The sequence below is a fragment of the Echinops telfairi genome, unplaced genomic scaffold (genome assembly GCF_000313985.2).
Source record: "Echinops telfairi isolate 266 unplaced genomic scaffold, ASM31398v2 ScPeMD7_23;HRSCAF=83, whole genome shotgun sequence".
Taxonomy (NCBI): domain Eukaryota; kingdom Metazoa; phylum Chordata; class Mammalia; order Afrosoricida; family Tenrecidae; genus Echinops; species Echinops telfairi.
In genome coordinates, this window is record NW_022103920.1 from 28,623,290 (window position 1) to 28,643,420 (window position 20,131).

Sequence of the window (20,131 nt, forward strand, 5' to 3'; positions counted from 1 at the left end):
TTTTTTTTTTTTTTAAAGAGTGGACTCTGGACGTTTTTAGTATGTTGACAAAGTTGTGAAACAGTCACTAAATCCATTTTAGAACATTTCGTCACCTCCCCCAAGCCCCAATAAGGACACACCTCTATACTCAGAAGCATCCATTCCTTATTTGTCCCTACCTACCTCTTCCCAAACTGCAGGCAACCAGTACTCTACTTTCTGTTTCTGTGGGTTCTCCCTTTGTGGACAGTCCATGTACCTGGGTCCATACAATGCATCCTTTTTACCGACTGGCTTCTTGGACTAGGCATAACGCCCTCAAGCCCCATCCACATTGTAGGGTGTACCGGTGCTTAACTTCTTCTGGTTGCTGAAGACTGTTTCAGAGGATAGCTTCCCCGGATTTTCTATACCACAGTCAGTCATCTGTTGGTAGATATGTGGGCTAGTTCTATTTTGGGGACTGTGGTGAATTACCTATTTGAATTTCGCTAGGGTGTACACACAGGAGTGAGGTTGCTGGGCCATTTGACATGGCTTCATTGAACCTCTGAAGAACCACCAAGCTGTTCCCCACAATGCCTGCCCCATCTTACATTCCCTTCAGCAGGTTCTGATGTCGCCACAGCCTTGCCAGCACCTGTGGTTTTCTGTGCGTGTGTTTTAATACCCATCCTAGTTGGTGGGCTGCGGTACCTCCTTGTGGGTTTGGTTTGCATTTCCCAGTCAATGTTTTTCTTGACTAAAAGGTCCGTTTACTTCTGGTTGGTTCATGGCCTTCTTCCCAATCCTCCTGTCCAGCATTGAGCACTCCAAATCACCTGTCCAGAATGTTCCTTCTTGACCAGACTGGACTTTTCTAAAACAGTACAAGGGAGGCTGGAAGTAGGGGAGAGATAACCAACAAAACCCACTGCTACCAAGTGGATTCCAACTCGTAGCGACCATAGAGGGCAGAGTTTACTTGCTTCTTAGGACTTCTGAGACTGTACATCTAAATAGCAGCCTACAACCTCATTTTTCTCCAGCAGAATGGCCGGTGGGTTGAAACTGCCAATATCAATGCTTGACCTAGTGAGCCACCAGGGCTCCTTTAGGGAAAGACAGGAGGGCCCAAACTGTATTCTTACTAGAAGCTGTCTGGGGGAAGAGGAAGCATGTTCTTCAGGGTCCTGCACTCTGCAGAGGTAGCAAAAGTTGGGAGCTCAGAGTACAGAGGTGACTAAGGGGCAGCCTGACCACGAGAGGGGAGCTCTCCAAGGAGAGGTAGGAGTCACCAGAAGTTACAGGGCATTCGAGAGGGTGACAAGACAGGAGCTTAAGCCAAATTTCTGTGGACTAAGAATGCTTTATAGCCTCTAATATCGAGAGACATGAGTAACCACTGGAATTCCTACTGGCATTGTCCTCTTTGAATAAGGCTCTGTTGTGGGTCTCAAGTCTATGCGTCAAGAGTTTGATGTGTACTGTTCTCAGCTGTACCTCAGTGCCTGGCCTTTAGAAACCATGTAATGTAGCTCTTCTTCATATGGCTATCCAGGGACCAAACAACATATTAACGTTGCTGTGAATGGTTCAGTTATATCATATCAGTGTTTCCCAAAGTGGGTAATACCACATGTTGGAAGGGACCAGAATGATCCAGGGGGTGGAAATATACCTAAGACATAGATTTCTATACTTTTTCCTGGATCATAGGCTACAATACAAAAGTTTATTATTGCCAGGGTGGGTTGAGTAATTTTTTGTTTTTTCTGAAAAGGGGAGTGGCAGGTCAAATAAGTTAGGGAACCCGTCTTCTATTTAAATGACTGTCTCTAGGTACAGGTTTTCTATAAGCATAATGAAGTATTCTAGAATTCCCACTCTATGAGTTATATAGAACAAGGGATCAACATAAGATCTAGCCTTGCTGAAGATCAAAGAAAATTCTCCTCTTATAAGAATTAAAAATATGTAGTCCTATTTCTAGGCAGAAACAATGGAAAGGGACCTCTGATATTATCTAGCCTGTTTCAAACATAAAAGATAAAAACAATAGGAAAATTGTATCATGTAGAAGAGATGCTTCATTCTTCATGAAAGAAGATGGAAATTATTGGAATGTGAGACCGCAACGAGTGAGGAGCATGGTGCTATTAATAACAAACTGGGCTCTACCTGGGTGTGACCCACGGAGCCAGGGTGGGTGTCGGCAGTCGCCCAGAGTCTGGCACACAAGAATGTCTCAAAGGCCTATCTATTGCGTAAGCACCCGAGTGTCTGGGAAATAAGAAGCTCACTTAAGCCTTGATGTTGGGATGCTATTGTCACATGCTTCGGAATTTAGATAACGTTCAAGAATTTATTCTGTATTTTCAAGATATACCTTCCGATGACTTGTGCTTCTTGCTGACTTCGGGTCTTACTGTCTTCTTCAGAGTGATAGAGACAGGTCTTTGAAAGAGGTCAAAATAAAAAGGGCAGAGTTACTGGTTTCAATTAAAGGAAAGACCCAGTATTCGGAAATCTAAATAAGTAAATAATAAAATAATAGTGAAAGAAGAGGAACAAGTACATATTGCTAACTGGTAATGAAAGCTCAGAATAAAAAATGGTGATAAAAAGTTGTATTAATTGAAAGTTTTCTGGCCTCTTTTTCTCCACTCTGTTTTGGTAAGTGGGTGTAAATGCTTCTATATTGACTAGACACTGTGAGGTCAGGTGAACCATAAGGTAAAGCAACTTTCCTTCGTACTGCGCTGCTGGGTCAGAATTGACTTGATGGTAGTGGGCTTACTTCCCGGACAGGCTTTCCTAAGTCAGATTTTCGCTTGACTATCCAGCAGCGTTACAAACACCCTGAGCAGATTCTTTTTGAACTTTGCTGAGTTGTGGAAGGTGTGAGCTTGGGGCCATTCAACAACCGAGTTATCACTGCCTATTTGTTTCTGAATTTTAACAGTGACAACATTTTCAACTGGTCCCAAGACATCTCTTACAATGGTCCTCTACAGAGTACATTCTACTCTTTCTAAAAAAGTACCCAACCCAGAAATTATCATTTTTCTCTGTCACTAGAAACCAAAGCAGCACAAATTTTGGGATTTATTTTCATAGTGTTCACCCTAGCGTTTAAAATTTCTATGCATGCTGAAAGAGTGGAAGGCATGTCTTTCAAGAACATGCATTAATTGATTTTAGGAGACCAAGGTAGCCTTGACTTGATGGTCATGAATTTGCGTTGGGGTTTTATACATCTCAGGAGTTCTGGTGGCACTGTTGGGTAAGCATTGGACTGCCAGCCAGAAGGTCTGTGGTTCAAACCCATCAGCTGGTCTTTGGAAGAAAGAGGAGGCTTTCTACTCCTGTAAAGATTTACAGCCTCGATTGTGTATTTAAAGCCTCAGAGACCCTTTATAGAGTTGATAGTTAGAAATAACACCATGGCAGTGCACAGGCTAAGCACGTGGACAGCTAACCGAAACCATAGAGGGGTCAGGGTTGAACCCCCCACCGGTCTGTAGGAGAAAGACGTGGCAGACAGCTACGGTATAGATTGATAGCCTTGGAGGTTCTCTGCGGCAGATCTACTCTGTCCTACAGGGTAGACGAGTCAGAATCAATCAGAAAGCAGTGGAGTGTATTCAGTCACTAAGTTTCCGAGCTTAGTTTTCAGTCATGGGCATACCCCCAAGGTGTCATTTATAATAAGCCCACTGCCACATCCCCTTCAACTCACAGTGACCCGACAGGACAGGGAATGGAAACAGACAGCCTCATCTTTCTCCCACAGAGGGGAAGGTGGGTTTGAAACACTGACCTTGTGTTTAGCAGTCAGGCAACTAACCCACTGTGCTGCCCAGGCGCCTTCCTATTTATAATAGCTTCTTTTTTTTTTTCTATTCAGAAGCCATTTCAGAACCCATATGCATATTTTGTTTTAAAGTAATATGACAAACCTACCTACCTTTCCTTAGGGATTTAACTCCCGCAGCCACAAGCACATTACAACAACAAAGCAAGTACTACTTTCATCTGAGCAGGTAGGCAGCGAGCCCTAAAGAGAAACGCTGTGGCAGGTCAGGTTTCCTTGGGCTGTGGCCCTGCCTGACACGCGCAGCATGCTGAGTTGATGGCCTTGTCTGCCACTCATGCCGATTCCAGAAACTCCCCAGGCTTCCAGTCCAAACACAGATGTGCCGAGATGGTGGCACAGGATCCCAGGGCCTCTGAAGAGAGGAGGTTGAAAGATGGGTTGGTTCTTCTTACTGCGAGTGGGTGATTATGCCCAGGCTCACTGATGACAAACATGAGCTGTAAGTAAAGGTCCTAACGAATGGCCATGATGATCTGTAGGTGACACCTCCCCAGTCATGCTCCTTGCTTGAGCCGAGTCTTAAGCAAGGGACCCTGGTGAAAAAGGAGCTGTGGTGACACAAGTGTTAAGCACTCAGCTGTTCACCACAAAGGTGGCAGTCTGAAGCTGTCAGGTAGCAGGATAGGGACAGGGGGGTTGTCCCTCTCCATGCCTGGAGGACCTTACAGGAGGTTGGCGGAGAACCTGGCAAGCCTTAGCCAGCCATGAAGACTACTGGGCAGGCACCAATTCAAGGCTGAGCCAGGTGGGCGGTACACCTGGACGGCCCAAACTAGCCCCAGGTGGGCGTAATTCAGCGAGTGGGGTCAACCAACCCCTTTGACCACGCCTCCCCGAAAAAGGCCTCAAAAATCCTGGCCTGCAGGAGATGTCTCCCTCTTTTTGCTTTCTCACCCTTCTGCTCCGGCGTGCCGGTCTCTCTGGCCGCAGGCTGCCACGTGTGGGTGTGCAGTCCCACGAGGTTGCCCACGTTCAGTAACTGTAAAACCCGAAACTTTATAAAAACCCACTTGGATCACAGACCTGGCTTTGCCGTGAATTCCTTCTCGTGCGTAGCCAAGGCCCGAGGTATTTCCAAGCGCAGAAACCTAACTGGCACCCAGCTGCTCAGTGGGAGAAAGACCCGGCGGTCTGCCCCAGTTAGAGATGGCAGCCAAGAGAACCCGCCAGGGCAGGTCTACTCCAACACCCCAGGCAGCTAGTTCTGGATGCACCACAACCGACTTAATGGTACCAGGCTACACCCCTCCGGTCCAGCTGAGACAGAGAACAGGCAGGTGGTACCCGCAGCAAGTCGAATTGGGGGAGGGGAGTAGAGGGGCCGGGGGCAGGCAAGAATGATACCAAAGACACTGAGCGAACCCAGGCAGTGGCCCCTCGGGCAGCAGGCCCTGGTGAGCAGCACAGGAGCGACCCAGTGTGTGTCTTTGAAGCTAACCATGAAGCCACCCTGGCAGCTGCCCCCGGGGCTTCAACCCCCTCCTCAGTCCTCTCCCTCCTGGCCTGACAGTCATGCACAACTATTTTCATAGCAAACGCTCTGCATTTAGAGATTAAAGGCCTTATACAAGTGCGGTTAAAAAAAAAAGGAAAAGCAATCAAGCAAGCATTGTTTCTGGATGTAGATTCAAGGAGATGCTCAGAAGGGGAGACTCCCGTAGGCTGGCCATTAGTCCTGTGATCTTCATGAGAATCGCCCAAGTTGCTGAGCTCCCAAAGCCAACACCTCCCCCATTTCTTGTCCACATCCGCTCCCTCCCCCATCTTTGTAAGACGCTCCGTCTCCCTTTTGACGTCCGTCATGTAATCTGGTACTCGGCTATCACTTTACTTTTTCTCCTCTTCAGAGTAGCCCCAACGAATGATTGTACAAATAAAAATAGAAACAACATCAACAAAACATGGTTTTTGAAATCTGTATCTCTATGGACGGGGCTACACAGAGATAGAAAATTATACACAGGAGGGGGTGTCAAAGTTTGTGGAAAATTCCATTTTCTCCTAATTCCATTTTCCATGAATTTTTTTGAAGCCCCACCCCTACCCCACCCCCACTATGAGCACATCAGGATAATTAGACATGGCTGCACCTGTGGGAGATAAGTTACATATGTTCACATGTTAGAAACATGATTTTTTTTTTAAAAAAGGTCTTCTCTTCCATGCACTTAACATTGTTAGGTAAACAATATAATTCTCCCTAATCAAATAACCCCCGAAATAACCGATTCATTTTGCGGCCAACAGCTGGGTCCTGCTAGCCGTTCCCAGCCCGAGCCCAACACAAACACAACAGGAAAGGCAGAGACAGCTGCAAACTCTTGGGAGGAAAAAAAAATTATAAAGTAACTTTGCATTTAGGCCTCAGTGTAGGAAGGAAATAAAATCATTTTTCTGTTCCTTTTCACGGCAGCTGTCTTTGGAGTGTGTGTGTGTGTGGGGGGGGCAGTCGGGAGGGGCTATCTATTTAATTTTGTAACAGAAATGCCACAGTATTTACTAGAACAGGCGCTGGAGGAAAAAAGGCCTGGCCACAGGCTCAGCACTTTAGCACAGTCAAAACATTTACAGAGTGCGGTAGGTAGCAACGGATGGATGGAGCTGGCAGCGCCCACAGTCTTGTCTTCGCGGGGAGCCCGACTCCTCCCCACCATTGTTTGCAGTAAACAAAGTGGTTTGCGGTGAGGTTGATTCCGTTTGATCCTGCAGAGACTTTAGGTCTCTTTATATAAAGTGGATCTGAACGGACTTCTCAGAGGCAAGTGTGGGAGAGGCGGTGCCTCTGTGGGTTCCCCCAGCCCTCAGTCTGTGTGGCTCACATTTTATTCTCATCCGTACAGGCTCTGTTTCCCCGACTAACATTTTAGTGCCTTTAAGGCTGGCTCTGTGTCGCTCTGCCCTTTGCTGCCCTCAGCGGCCTGCGATAGCCAAGGGAGGAGGGTCCCAACACAGACTTGATAAGAGCCACTTAAAAAAAAACAATCGGGGACTTCCGTAAAACGTGCCCTTGCTTCCACGTGGAAGGTTCTGGGTGCACAGGTGATGGCGTACATGATTCTCTTACACCAGTGCTGGAGGCAGGGCGGAAACGTCGCCCGCATGTCTGTGTGAGGGAGGCCAGCTATGGGGTGGATTTTGCCATCCAGGAGAATTTATTTTCGGAATCAATTTATTTTCAGAATCAATTATCAGAACAACCTGTTTTGAAATGGAGCTTTATGATAACTGTAGAGTCTGGAACGAGGCCAGGAACCTTTTGAGCAACAAGGTATCAGACCTAACGTGACTGTAGAAAGCTTACTAATAAGACGCTGGACCGGGGAGGTACTGGACACTGTAGGAGAGGAGAAACATGGAAATTAAGATTAAGGCATGCACACAGAGGGACCAGCAGGTGCTAGTGATCTTCCTTCAAGTTCTTTTGGATTCTACAGAATTGTACTCTACTCAGGGTAAAAGTATATCACCACCACCCACCCTCCAACCCCCCACCCACCCACCCACTGAAACTCACTGCCGCCGTGCCAAAGCCTACTCGTAGCGTCCCTTTGGGACCGAGTAGAACTGCCCACCATGGGTTTCTGAGACTAAATCTTTATGGGAGTAGAAAGCCTCATTTCTCTCCTTCGCAGAGGCTCAATGTTTTGAACTGCTGATCTTGCAACAAGTAAGTGCGCTACCAGGACTCCTTAAAAACAAAAAACAAAACCCTGTAGCTATATTTATGCCACAATTATATATATATATATATATATATATATACTTTCACTAATAACAAGTACAAGGAAGAAGAAAATGTTCTAAAATGGATTGTGGTAATGGTTGTACATCTCTTCTGGATGTGATTCAACTATTGAATTGTATGCTATATACTGCTAGATGAAATGCCAATAAAACTTAAAACTGGAAACAAAAATAGTATATACTTTATATGGATAAATGGATACTCATGATCATCTTTCAAACACAATAGGCTGCATGCTAATGTGTGGAGCAGACTGGACATCCCTCCTTCAACTTAAAAGGCCATGACAGCCAAGCACCTCTTGGGGGGTGGGAGTAGGGTGGAAGTGCCCTTAACGGTGAAGAAATGTGAGTAGAGGAGAGACTAGTGGAGAAATCTCTCTGTGGTCAGGTTTGAGTTTAAAAAACAAAACAGAAGCACAAAAAAACCCAGAGCTGTTACCAGCGAGCCAATTCCGACTCAGAGCGACCCTGCAGGACAGAGCGGGGCTGCCCCTGTGCGTTTGCAAGGCTGCCAAGCTTTACGGGAGCCGACGGTCGCATCTTCCTCCCAGGGAGCAGTGGGTAGATTTGAATCATCAGCAGCCAAGTTTGTCATCCTGAGTTTTGAGCTAGGAAAGTTTTATTTACGCTCCTACAACTCTGAAAGAATTCCACATGCCAAATATTTAAAATATGATAATGAGAAATGGGCAGACTTGCATAGATATGCTAGTGGTCAAAAAGTATGTTTCATAAAAGCATACAGACATAGGACAGTCAGCGGGACCAGTTATGGGAAAACATCATCATCGTGGTTTACCGGAAGTCACATGCATGCTATCAGAAGATTGTGAAATAAGCATCTATCTTGCAAAGAATTTTCCAGGAGGTGTGGAAGTTTAGTATTTCCACGGATACCAGTGCCATTTTTCACTAATCAATTGCTTACTGATGGGTGAACGAACGTATGCTGCAAGTTCTGCCCAGTAGCTATCAGCCCAGTGAAACAGATCCGAGGCAAGGGCATTTTAATTTCTGCAGAGTGCTGGGGTTCTGGTATCTAGGAGACCTGGCAACTTCAATCAAGTCTGGAATGAGAACGGCTACATGAAAATGCTGTTACTATCCATTAAAAGCATTTGCTAACAAATCTGGATTTTTTTCCCTCCCCCGCATTTGAACTTCTTTGTGTCTGACTCCTCCATTTTGCAAAATCAGGAGGGCCGGAGTTACAATGAGATGTTGATGATAATGGCCCTTCCTGACGCCTGCCCATATTTCTCAACGATGGGAACGTTTCTTCTCCTGGAGGCGCGGGGTTCACACAATAGCACTCCTTTGATCCGTAGCTTCCCTTGAAAGAGGAAAACAGCGCCTGGAAGTGCCGTAATTGTTTCATTTTATTTTCCAATCATGTGATAGAAATTATGAATGGAAAGAAAAAAGAAAACAAAAAACCACCACCACCATTCTGGATTGGAAAATTAAAGCAACTGCATTCAAATAGAAAGCTTCCAGATCTTAAAGACAGGGCATGGGCTTTGTATAAAAAGGACCAAGCGTCACTGTCTTGTTTTCAATCTGTCTCTCTAGTTACTGCGGTGGCTTTCCCGTGACAGGATCTGTGAAACACCTGATGGCAAAAACAAAACATTAATTACATGAACAGGGTCCAAACCACTAGGGGAAGCATTTACCTGCATGAAGCGACCCTCGGACGTTCCGAGATTGGCAATCGTGAGGTCTCCCTTAATGAAGGTGGATATGGAAGTTAAGAGGACTTGACTGAAGTGGCCCGCGGATAAGTCAATGCGCTGCAGAGCGGTGGTAAACTCTGTCCGATATTCATCGCTGCGCACTTCACAGCCGGATGAGTTTCTCAAAAGTGTCTGGAATAAAATATGGTTTTAGAATTAATGTGAGTCCAGATGCCAAAAAAAAAAAAAAAAAAAGGAAACGCTGTTCAGAAACCTGCCAGCGTGTCTTCTCAGAGCATGGTGGTGGTGGTGGCGGTGACGACAAGATTGACTGAGCAAACAGACAGACAGACAAACCCCTAGGTAGACAAGAAATAAGTATTTCCAGTGACCGAAATGGCTCTGGTTTCACCAGGTGTTGTGTAAATGGACTCTATTCTAAACGAGGGCAGAAGGGATCACAATTTACACAGTGGATCAATATGTGTATACATAAATATAGAATGTAGCTAATGTTGCTGAAAGTACAAGAAAACTTTAACTGTTGCAGTTCTTCACAGGAAAGAACTGTTTCGAGGGGACAAGTCTAATTAGGTGATTTTTCAACTGGAATAGTAAGAGCCCAACCAAAACAGCTATCTTTGGGCCTTTGTGTGCAGAGAGGTTGTGGGGAGGAGGGTTTTGTAAGTAATTCGTGGGGAGGCAGCACGTATTTCTATGCAATTTGGGCCCCTCGAGTTTACTTGCGGGGGCGCTAGGGGTTCTGGGAGCATTCTCTCCCCTTCCCCGTGGAAGCCTGGGGTGTGATTCCTGGACAGTGCCCCCTCACGTGCATGCCCCACTCGTCTGTGCGCGAGGGCTTGTGTGCTGCTTTGAGGATGAAAGCATCCCAGCAGAGCTTCCAGACTAAGAGAGATTAGAAAGAAGACCCGGTCATCTATTTCCCAACATCGGCCAATGAAAACACATGGTCTGGCGCGCCCCTAATTAAGCGGATGGCAAAGGACCTGGCAGGATTTAATTCGACCACAGTCACCAGGGCCCTGGAGCTGACTTGACTAACACAAGAACAATATCCCTAAATGACTTCATTGTGTCAACCTCTGATACCATCTGACTGAGCTTACTTCTTAAGGTCAAACTTCTATCATATGGGGTGCAAAATTCCCAAGGACATATAGTCCCTTTTTATAGTTAAAAAGCACCTAAAATAGTCTCTGTGTTAACTGCGTCTTCATTTTAAATGGTGATTGATTAGCAAACTGACTCTTGTAATCAATGTAATGCTTTAGTCCTGGACATTTATTTTGATATATTAATGACTTCTATTTTGCTAGCTAATTAGAAGCTGTTCTTCCCTAAACTACTCTAGATTTCTCTGAGGAGAAGCAGATAGCTGAGAGGGACCAGCCATTCAATGGAAACCGATTAATTGATAATTAGGTTTCTATTGGTGATCAGCCAGCCAGTTTGCAGAGTTCACCAGAAAGGGGGGCGGGGAGGGCTATTTAAAGGGCCAAAGACCCATTTCACATGGAAGGCCATAAATAAGAGACTTCTGTTTCTCCTCTGGCATCCAAGGAGCAGTGGTGATACACTGGGTTGCAAACCCTTGGTTCAAAACCACCAGTCACTGTAGGGGAAAGAGGATGCTATTCATAGGACCAGTTCTCCCCTGATCTGTCCGGTCGCCACGAGTCAGAAGGGGCTCCGTGGCCGAGTTTGGTTTTTGAGTGGCATCCTGGAAACGTGAAAGCCTCAAGCATGAACTAGAATTCTGTCCTGGTGGAGCTAGGCATCCCTGGTGGCACGCAGGTTGAGTACCCATCTGTTCACTAACAGGTTGGGTTCCAACCCACCAACCACTGTGGGAGAAAGGGATACCACAGACCGAGTGGGATCCCAACACTGTTTGCTGTGTGTGGAGTTTAGTCTTTTGTAAATCACTTAAAAATAAGTAAATAAAGAGGGACAAACAAACAAGGCCCAAGCCAGTTGTGGAGTCACTTCTGACTCATGACAGTTTTAAGTGTGTCAGAGTGGAACTGTGCTCAGTTATCTGCTGGCTGCTTTGGGGAGATGGATCGCTGAGTCTGTCTTCAGACGGGACTCTGGGTGAAGCCATCGCCTTCCTTTCTGCTAGGAGCTGAATGCGTTCACCACGTGGCCCACCCAAGACTCCTGTGAGTTCGTGGTGCTCTTCAATCTACACAGGACAGGGATTATCATGTTCTGCTTTTAGTCCTGATGTCTTGTATCATAAGGCGCCCTGGTGTCCCCATAGGGTAAATGTTTGACTGCTAACTGAAAGGTCAGTGGTTCGAGCCCACCAGCTTGAACAGGGAGACAGATGAGGCTGTCAGCTCTGGGAAAGATTTCCAGCCTTAGAATCCCAACATAGATCGGATGAGTAAGAATGAATTCAATGAGGTGGATTTGTTGTTGTTTGGTTGGCCACGTATGGCCACGTATGGTGTTCCTTGTATGGAGTCAGTTTAAAACCAGCTTGCAGGATAATGCATCTGCAATTATTTGGAGAAGTTCTGCTGGGAGGCACAGGAGCCGGGGAGGGGCGTCCTCAGAAGTGTCTGTGCACCTGCAGGAGCGCGAGCAGGAGTGCATCCGGCATGCTAGCCTCTGTGTCTCCGTCCTCACACAAAGGGCGTTGTACCAGTCTGGGTGCTAAACAGAACCAACAAGGGACACATTTATGTGATTTTTAAGATGTTTTAAGAAGAGCTATGGAATTTCCCTACACGATTGTGGGACTAGTCAAATCCCCAAATCTATAGGACAGGCAGGCTGGATGACAACTCAGGTAGTATTGCTATGTGACAGTCTCAAGGTAGAATTCCTTCTTCTCCCAGAAACGTTTTTTCATTTGTTTTCTCTTATGGCCTTCAACTGATTAGATGAGGCGCACCCATGGCGTCCAGAATAATCTCCTTTACTTTAAGTCAACAGATGGGGTAACCATAGCTACAAAATACCCTTACAGCAACTCCTAGATTAGGGTTTGTTTTAAAAACTTGGGGGGTGGGGGGAGAGGTAAAGGTGTAGGGTAGCTAGGAGTCTGATTTGATTCAATGGTGAGTCAGAATTAACTCAATAGCAATGGTTTTTCTTTAATGGGCTAGGTCTTTGAAATAGATTGACCAGTTAGGATAGACTCCACACCAACTCGTGTGTGTGTGTGTGTGTGTGTGTGTGTGTGTGTGTGTGTGTGCGCGCACGCGCAGATAGCCTAGCCAAGTTGACACAGGAACCTAAACAGGGCAGGTATACATGTGGAACTCTGCATTAGGGCCCAGGTGACATTGAGCACTCGGAAGTTCATTCTCCAGGAAACAGTAATGAGACTTCCTTAAGGACTTTTTTAAGGACTGAAGAACAAGTCATGTCTCCGTGGCCCCAAACAAACTCCTACGAGAGGAAGCATGGCACAATGTTGGAGTAGGGTCCATTGACCTTCTTAAGATTGAAAAATTGTGCAACTTAGGGGCGAAAACTAAAAAGCATGCCAAGTTCAAGTGGCCTGGCATTCATATTTCACAAGCTAGGAACCTCATCTTTTTCCTCTTTTCTCCATAGACCAGCAGGGGTAGGGTACTAGTTTCTAGGAACGAGTAATATTTCAGTATCCACTCTGGGAGATGAGATAATTCACTATCTTTTCCTGGTGAGAATCCTGATAAATTCAAAGACTGGGGCCAGAGTGGCAGGAAGTGGTGCTTAAGTTTTACCAGTAGCACTTCATTTTAGGGACCCTTAAACTCTGAGCATCACCAGGGTAAAATTCACTGCCACCCAGTTACTACCACCCTATAGGACAGTGGGTTTCCGAGGCTATAAATCTTTATGGGAGCAGAGAGGCTCATCTTTCTCCCGAGGAGCAGCTGGTTGAGTTCTTCAACAGCTGACCTTGTGGTTAGGAGCCCCGTGGGTAAGCCATTACCCCACCAGGACTCCTTAGGGCAGAGACAAAACAATGAGCAATATGGCTCCATCTTGGCCTGGCTCCTTGCCCCTGAAAGACACCGAGCAAGTGTTGGATGACTGCTGTCCATTTGTGCAGGGGAGATGGCGTGCTTCTTCCCACCACTTTATGCACATGTCTTGAGTGGGCTTTGGGGGGCAGGGTAGTAACAGACCCCTTCCACGGGTCTCCTAGCTACTTGCATGTTCAAAGACAAGGTCTTGTGTTTTAGGGTAAAACTGAGCATTGCTGTTGTTCAGTACTGTTTTTTTCTCCAGATATAGGGAACCCTACAGGACAAGTAGAACAAACCCATAGTTCGTTGTAATCTTTTCTGGGGCAGATGGTCAGGCCTTTCTTCCACGGAGTCCTTGGGGCTTAAACCACTGACCTTTCAGCCAGCAACTAAGCACTTAAACCATTGGGCGCCTTGTTTGTATCACTTGAGGACCTATTTCAGAAACATTCATATTCCCATGGAGAAGGCTTCTCCACTCTTCGGTGCCCTTATGCTCTTCCCCCCTTTCAGCTGGCAGGGCTCCTTAGGCGAGCTGGAGCTGGAAGAGAGCCCCCGAAGGCACGGTGGCTGCCTTGGGGAATTGCACACGTCTACGAAGAAGGGTCTCTCCGCACCAGGAGGGAAGCCAGGCAAACTCTCTCTAATTGGTAACAAAGGGAGGAAGAAGGAAGGAAGGAAGGAAGGGAGGGAGGAAATCAATCTTTTCTCTGTACCGACCGTGTGCCAGGCACCGAGCTGGGCATTTCCATGTGCCAGATTCACAGCGACCCTGTGGGGTTTTAGGGATGAGTGGGCTCAGAGCAGCTCAAGGCTCTGCTACAACTGCCCATGTCCCACAAACTGGCATGAGGGGGATCCAGTTCCCTTAGGTTCTCAGCGCCTGGCTTTCTCGGCTACTACTCTGCGCAACGGATGGAGCCTTGCACAGTGGCGGACACAGACAGGGTCTTGGAGATCCTTTCTCCAGTCCCTGGTCTCTCTTCCCTGTGAGAAATGGAGACTGGGGGAAGCTGTGAGTCTCAGAGGGTTGGGATCATTTGGCTTGCAAACAACACCCGCAGCTCTTCCAAGCAGCAGTGGCCATCATGCACGGAGGGTTTCTTTTGTGAGAGAAGGGCCCTGGTTAATCCCTGGTTTCTGGATAACTGCACAGCGATAACGGCCTGAGTCTGGGCTGTGCTGATTGGGCTGGCTCTCAAACAGAGCGCTCCCTGTTTGTCCTTGGCGTTAGCAAACATGACCGTCTCTCCCATCATGTCACCTTGAGGAGCCAACCTGCGCTCCCCTCTCTCTAGAATCTCCCTCATCTCCAGCTCACCCGACAGCAGGGTGTCTGCTGCGCCCCCTCCAGCAGTGCCCCACCCCTGTGTCGTATAGTGTGTCTGCTCCCTGGCCTTTCTGTCTCCCCCTCTTCTGTCTTGAAGCAGTGGTGAGCACCCTTCTTCAAGACTCTACAGCTTCTTCCCAAAGGGACCCACACGCAAGGGACTAATCAATCCTGGATGCAGATGCCTGTAAAATTCTTTGAAAAGCATTTAGCATAATTATCTTCTAAATTAATTATACAGCATTAATTCTGTGTACCAATGGTAAACAATGAAAATAATCTTGTTATCAACTTGCCTTCTCATGGTAGTTTTTAATGTACTGCCATAGAGTTAAATACTAGGAGTTATTTTACAATTTGTTAACCTTAGTGCAATGCCGCCATTGCGTCTTCCTTCACCCTTTATGGGTGCTTATCAGAGTTTTACCTGAAGCAGCCATACAGGCTTTTTGTAACATAAAGAGAAACTTAAGTGCTATATACGTCAATATATTTTATTCGGAATGTTTCCCCTAATTAACATCACGATGCATGCTGTGAATATGCAATTACATTTAATTCGGTATAACTTAGGATGTGATATATTTAAAATAGTGATTCTTTTAATTGACCTGTAGGACAGATTTAGCTCATCTATAGATAATTTAAATCAGACTTGCAGATCGATTTTTTTAATGTACTTTCTTATAAAACCTTTTGCTAGTTCATTTACACCCACTCTCTTCCCTCCTTTTGCCCATCACCAAAAAGAACGCAGCACTTTCATGCAAACTTTATTTCTAACCACCTTTGTGCACGTTCTGGATATGTGCTCTAGCACTGGTGACTGGCGGCAAGAGAGTGCCGTGGTGCTGAGGGTTGGCAGCCCAGGCACAACAGAAGCAAACCAGGCCCAGCGGGGCGTCAGCCCCACACTCACAGGCCTGGGAAGGCTCACTGTTTCAGGGACTCTGCACATCCATCTCCCTGAGCGTGTCCCTTGACCTCCTTGGCTCTCCGCTTCCCCACACACAGTGCCCTCCTCCAGCCGCGCTTCCCCCTGGTGGCACAGACACATCCTCAGTGATAGAGGCAGGGAGGATGCCGGGAGGAGCACAGCAGGGAAAGGCAACGGAGGGGCACACTGCTATCTCTGCGCAGTCCTGCGCGAAGCGTGATCTACAGGGAGAGGTCTGGATAGACATGTGGGAGGAAACGTGGGCCTAACAAACCGAATAAATAAACGCAAGGAGTCAGGACATGTTCTGGCGTGACCCACAGGACGTTCAGGGGCCCATTTTCAGGAGTCAGTCACCACCAGGCCTTTGTAGTCTCAGTCTGGAAGGGATCCTGAAATCTGTCCACCCCGGGTGACCTTGCCAGTATATGGCGCTTCCGGCACCATAGCAACACGCAATCCACCACTTAAGATGGAAAGACCGGTAGTGGTCTGTGGAGCATAACAGAACGTCTCCCTGTGCCCAGGGCTTTTCAGGGAGCTGGTTCACTATCCAGCAGCTTTGGTTTCATGACTCCGCTTCGGGCTGGCGGGGTTGTGGGAGAAAGATGGCAGGCAGAGACACAGACCCTGGCATATTTCCTTCACACCTACTTTAATGCCTCTCTCTCTGTGCTCAAATTGTCTGAAGATGCCATCGTCGAACCTGAACTATCTGCAAAGGGCAGGGTAATCTGCTCCCTGGCAAAGCAGGCCCTTCCTGTGGGGGCATTTAGCGCCAGACCAGACTGCTGAGGTGGGGTTGTGCTTCCTGGTGCTGCTGTAACCGTGGTGCGCCCAGCAGGTGGGTTTAGAGAACAGAAATCCACTGGCCCCCAGGTTAGGAGGACAGAGGTCTGGCTGCAGAGCTCCAGCTTAAGGGCTGGTTCTCCCTGTCCGCGTTGAGGGAAGAAGACCCGGGTGCTCTCTGTCTGTCTGCTCTGAGGGAAGAGCTTGTCTGTCACGGCATCTTTTGCTCAGACTCCCTTCTTGGGAAACCCCCTCGGCATCTCTCCCCCACCTCCATGCTTGCTTTTCTCTGTGCCTCATCCACTTGTTACATGTTAAAAAACGACTCTTTCAAAGCACACACTGCCTTGATATGGCTTCATTAACCCAACCAAAAGAGCCATAGTCCCCAGGGACAGTCTCCCCACCAAGCTCACTGCCATGAGTCGATGCCGACACACAGAGACCCTACAGCGCAGGGCGGACCGCTTCTGCGGGTTTCTGAGACTGCAACTCTTCTCGGGCGTAGGAAGCCCCGCCTTTCTCCCACAGAGCAACTGGTGGTTCGAACTGCTGACCTTATAGCTAGCAGTCCAATGAATAACCACTATGTCACCAGGGCACCATTACACTGACAGGTATAGGAATTAGAATTGACACTACACATTTTTGGGGGGAGGGGGTAGAGGGTGCTTAGTTCAATCTGTTACTATGGTGTGGTCGAGCCGTAAGAATCTGTGTTGCTTGGCCCAATGGAGAGGACACGATCAATCTGATGCTGTGTTCAGGGTAGTTTAGAGGATGCCTCGTCCGCGTGTCTGCTACCACCAACTCCCTCCAATGAAGTGGCCCTGCCTACAGCTTCAGTGACCCCGTGTCATAGCCCCTGAGCCCTCAGAAGAAGATCTCGTGGGGAGCAGAGTTCAAGACGAGGGTGCTTCTCCTTTAGGGAAGCAGGCAGGCATCCTCCACGGCGGTGTGTGCAGCAGGCAGCGGCCATGGACACATCAGACAGACCCAGGCCCCAGCCAGTCCACTGCTGGCTCAGTCCTAGGGATCCATGAGGCGCTGGCTGCCGAAGCTGCTGGCCTCAGCCTCGTGGCCATGCCCTGACTGCACACACCCAGTGGCTCTCTCCTAGGAGGACCAGCCCTGTCTCTGCCACTGCCTCCAGGCCCTCGTTGAACATGCCACCTACAGCACTTTTCTTCCTGAAGGAGTTTCCTCTCCTGGGCTCCCAGTTCTTTACGGCATCAAAGCCACCTTCTCCCTGGGTTGGAGGTCTCAGCTACCTTTGACACCGCCGCCTGTCCTGTCATCCTTCCTAGGATTTTTTTCTGTCAACTTAAAGGTGACTACACACTTGCCTGCCTCCCACCTGAGTTTCTTGGATCCAGAATCTCCATCCGCACACCCATGCGTACAACTTGGGCATCAGAGTTCAGTTTCCAGAGGGGACCTGCCCTTACTCGCTGTGTGAACACGGACACGCAGCCCAGCTCTCCCAGGCTCCGCGCTTCATCTGTCAAGCTGGGACTCACTAGCTAATGAAATCAGTCTCGAGTTTAAACTGGATAAACCCCGTGCGCAGGATGCATTGAACGGTCACTCCATTCTCTTATTCAGTCAATAATAGTTATTGAGTATTTGTGGCAAGTGACAGACACCGTGCTGGGTGCTGGAGCTGCAGCAGCAAACCCAAATGGACACAAATCCTTGTCTTTGTGCAACTTCCACAGTTATGATGATGATGACTGTTGCTGGTCTAGTGATTCCTGTAACATCTGTGAAAACGAACCTCCAAAATTGGTGGACTTAGTATCAGTCGATGATCAGTTTTCATGATCTGATTCTCATTGCTTTGAACATCAAGAGAGATGGCAAATATGTTAGATTTGAGGACTATAGGTTATTGTACCTTACTTTTGTTTTCTTTCTTTCTTTTTTTACTTTTAATGTCTAGCAACTGTTCCCAACTTGCTGGCTGCACAAAACAGATCCATGTTGCCCACTCCTGCTTGAAAGGCCATGCTTCAATGACCCAGTCTCGAGCCACAGGGCCTCTCAGTGTGCATCTAGGGAGACAGAAATCGTCCACACGAAACAGATGGCCAATAGTGCAGAGTGGAAGTAACTCAATTGAGAGAGGTGCTGGCGCTAAATGCTGTAGAAGATTAGGAAAAGGCTAAGCTTGATGTGGCCTGAAGCAGGCGGGAGAGGCTCTGCCTAACACAGGGTGGAAGCTGACTTGGAGTTAAAGCGCGTGCGCGCGCGCGCACACACACACACACACACACACACACAGAGTCCAAACCATACATTGCTGTGGAGTGGAGTTAAAACACACACACACACACACACACACACAGTCCAAACCATACACTGCTGTGGAGTGGACGCCAACTCATGGCCGCCCCACCTGGACAGCGTGGAATCGATCCAAGGGGTCTTCTGGGCTGTAATCTTTATGGAAACAGATTTCCAGGGCTTCTGCTGGGGAGGGAGGAATACTCAGAGCACAGTGGGTTTTAAGGAGCCGTGTAGAGAGATTTACACTGACTTGTGTACTAACAGTTTTACATATGAATGAAATACATATCTGTTCACTCTAAGGTTACCTCCAAGGCCCCAAAGACTCAGACTTCTACAACGATAGGCGGAATTGTACGCGGTAGAACTTTTTGCCCTTTGTCATCCTTTCCTAAGGTGAATCAGACCTAAACCAGCTGGGTCCACGTGGCTTTGGTTACCAGTATTCACGCCACGTTTCCATCACAGCCAGGCGTGACAGTGATTCATCAGGAAGCATTGTCCAAGGAAGGCAGCCTTAGAGGCTTGGTGTGTAGACGTTTGGAGCACGTCTGTATTTAAAGAACAGACAATTTATGGTGCTGCCTGCCAGAAGGATAAGAACCACGCAGGAGACAGAACACCGATGGCTTGCTCTAGGCAATCCAGGAGAAGCCATTTCTTTCTGCGGACGGTAAGAGCCATGGTCTGCTTGTGAACCTAACCCTGTCATGTGCAGTGGTCACAGGCTGACTGCTGAAGCTGATTCAGAGTGGGGCTAGGAAAGAAGAGGTGGAAGGGTGGTAAAACGGTATCTGTCAGTTGTGTCCCACAGATGTGGTTTGATCCCAGGACTCTTTCTGAGCCAGCCATCACCTCTTTTTCCTCCTGCCCATCTGATCCTTACAGAGTGAGTTCTCCTCCTCACCTTCCCTGTACCTCAGAGCAAGGGCAATGCTTCTCACTGGCCCAGGTCCCTGAGGGTCTGACCAAGCAATTTCCCCACATCACTGATCTACCGTAAGGTGGAGCTCAGAACGCTTATTCTCAGAGCAAGATGGCTGTGGGAGGGTGGCACTGGGAGACTTGGGCTCTCCTTCCTGAAGGCCCGTGCACCTTTCCCCGTAGCAGCCATGGACCATGAACGTGGAAATCTGTGGTTTTCAAATGGAGACTTCAAGGGAGGTGTCTCTGCGGGTACCATGGCTCCCTCACACCCGTGGAAGGAGGTGCCTATATTGCCTCCTACAGGCAGAATCTCCCACCCCGAGGTGAGCTCTGTGCGAGGGCGCCCGAGAGAGCCTATAAGAAGCCGAGAAGTTGGCTTCTCTTTCTCTGCTTAATGACTTTCCTTTTTTTTTAAAAACCAATTTTCAATCAATACAAAGCTCTAGAATCCCTACCTACCCACCCTGACAGTCTCCCTCTCCTTTTGTTTTTATTCGCCTTCGCTCTTCTGCTCCTTCTGCATCCCAGCTCTTGGATGAAGAAGGGGGTGATTGTGACCGTCTAAGGCAGGGGTATAGGTCATGGTGAGAGAAACCTTCCAGT

At 47.8% G+C, this 20,131-nt stretch overlaps 1 protein-coding gene across 1 annotated transcript in view; it reads right to left on the minus strand.

The window, feature by feature from the left end:
- The window catches only part of MET (MET proto-oncogene, receptor tyrosine kinase), a 146,435-nt gene that overhangs the window by 63,163 nt on the left and 63,141 nt on the right, over window positions 1-20,131 (minus strand). The window contains exon 3 of the mRNA XM_004707767.2: window positions 9,265-9,456. Within this exon, the coding sequence (XP_004707824.1) occupies window positions 9,265-9,456 (192 nt within the window). The remainder of the gene's footprint in view (window positions 1-9,264; window positions 9,457-20,131) is intronic.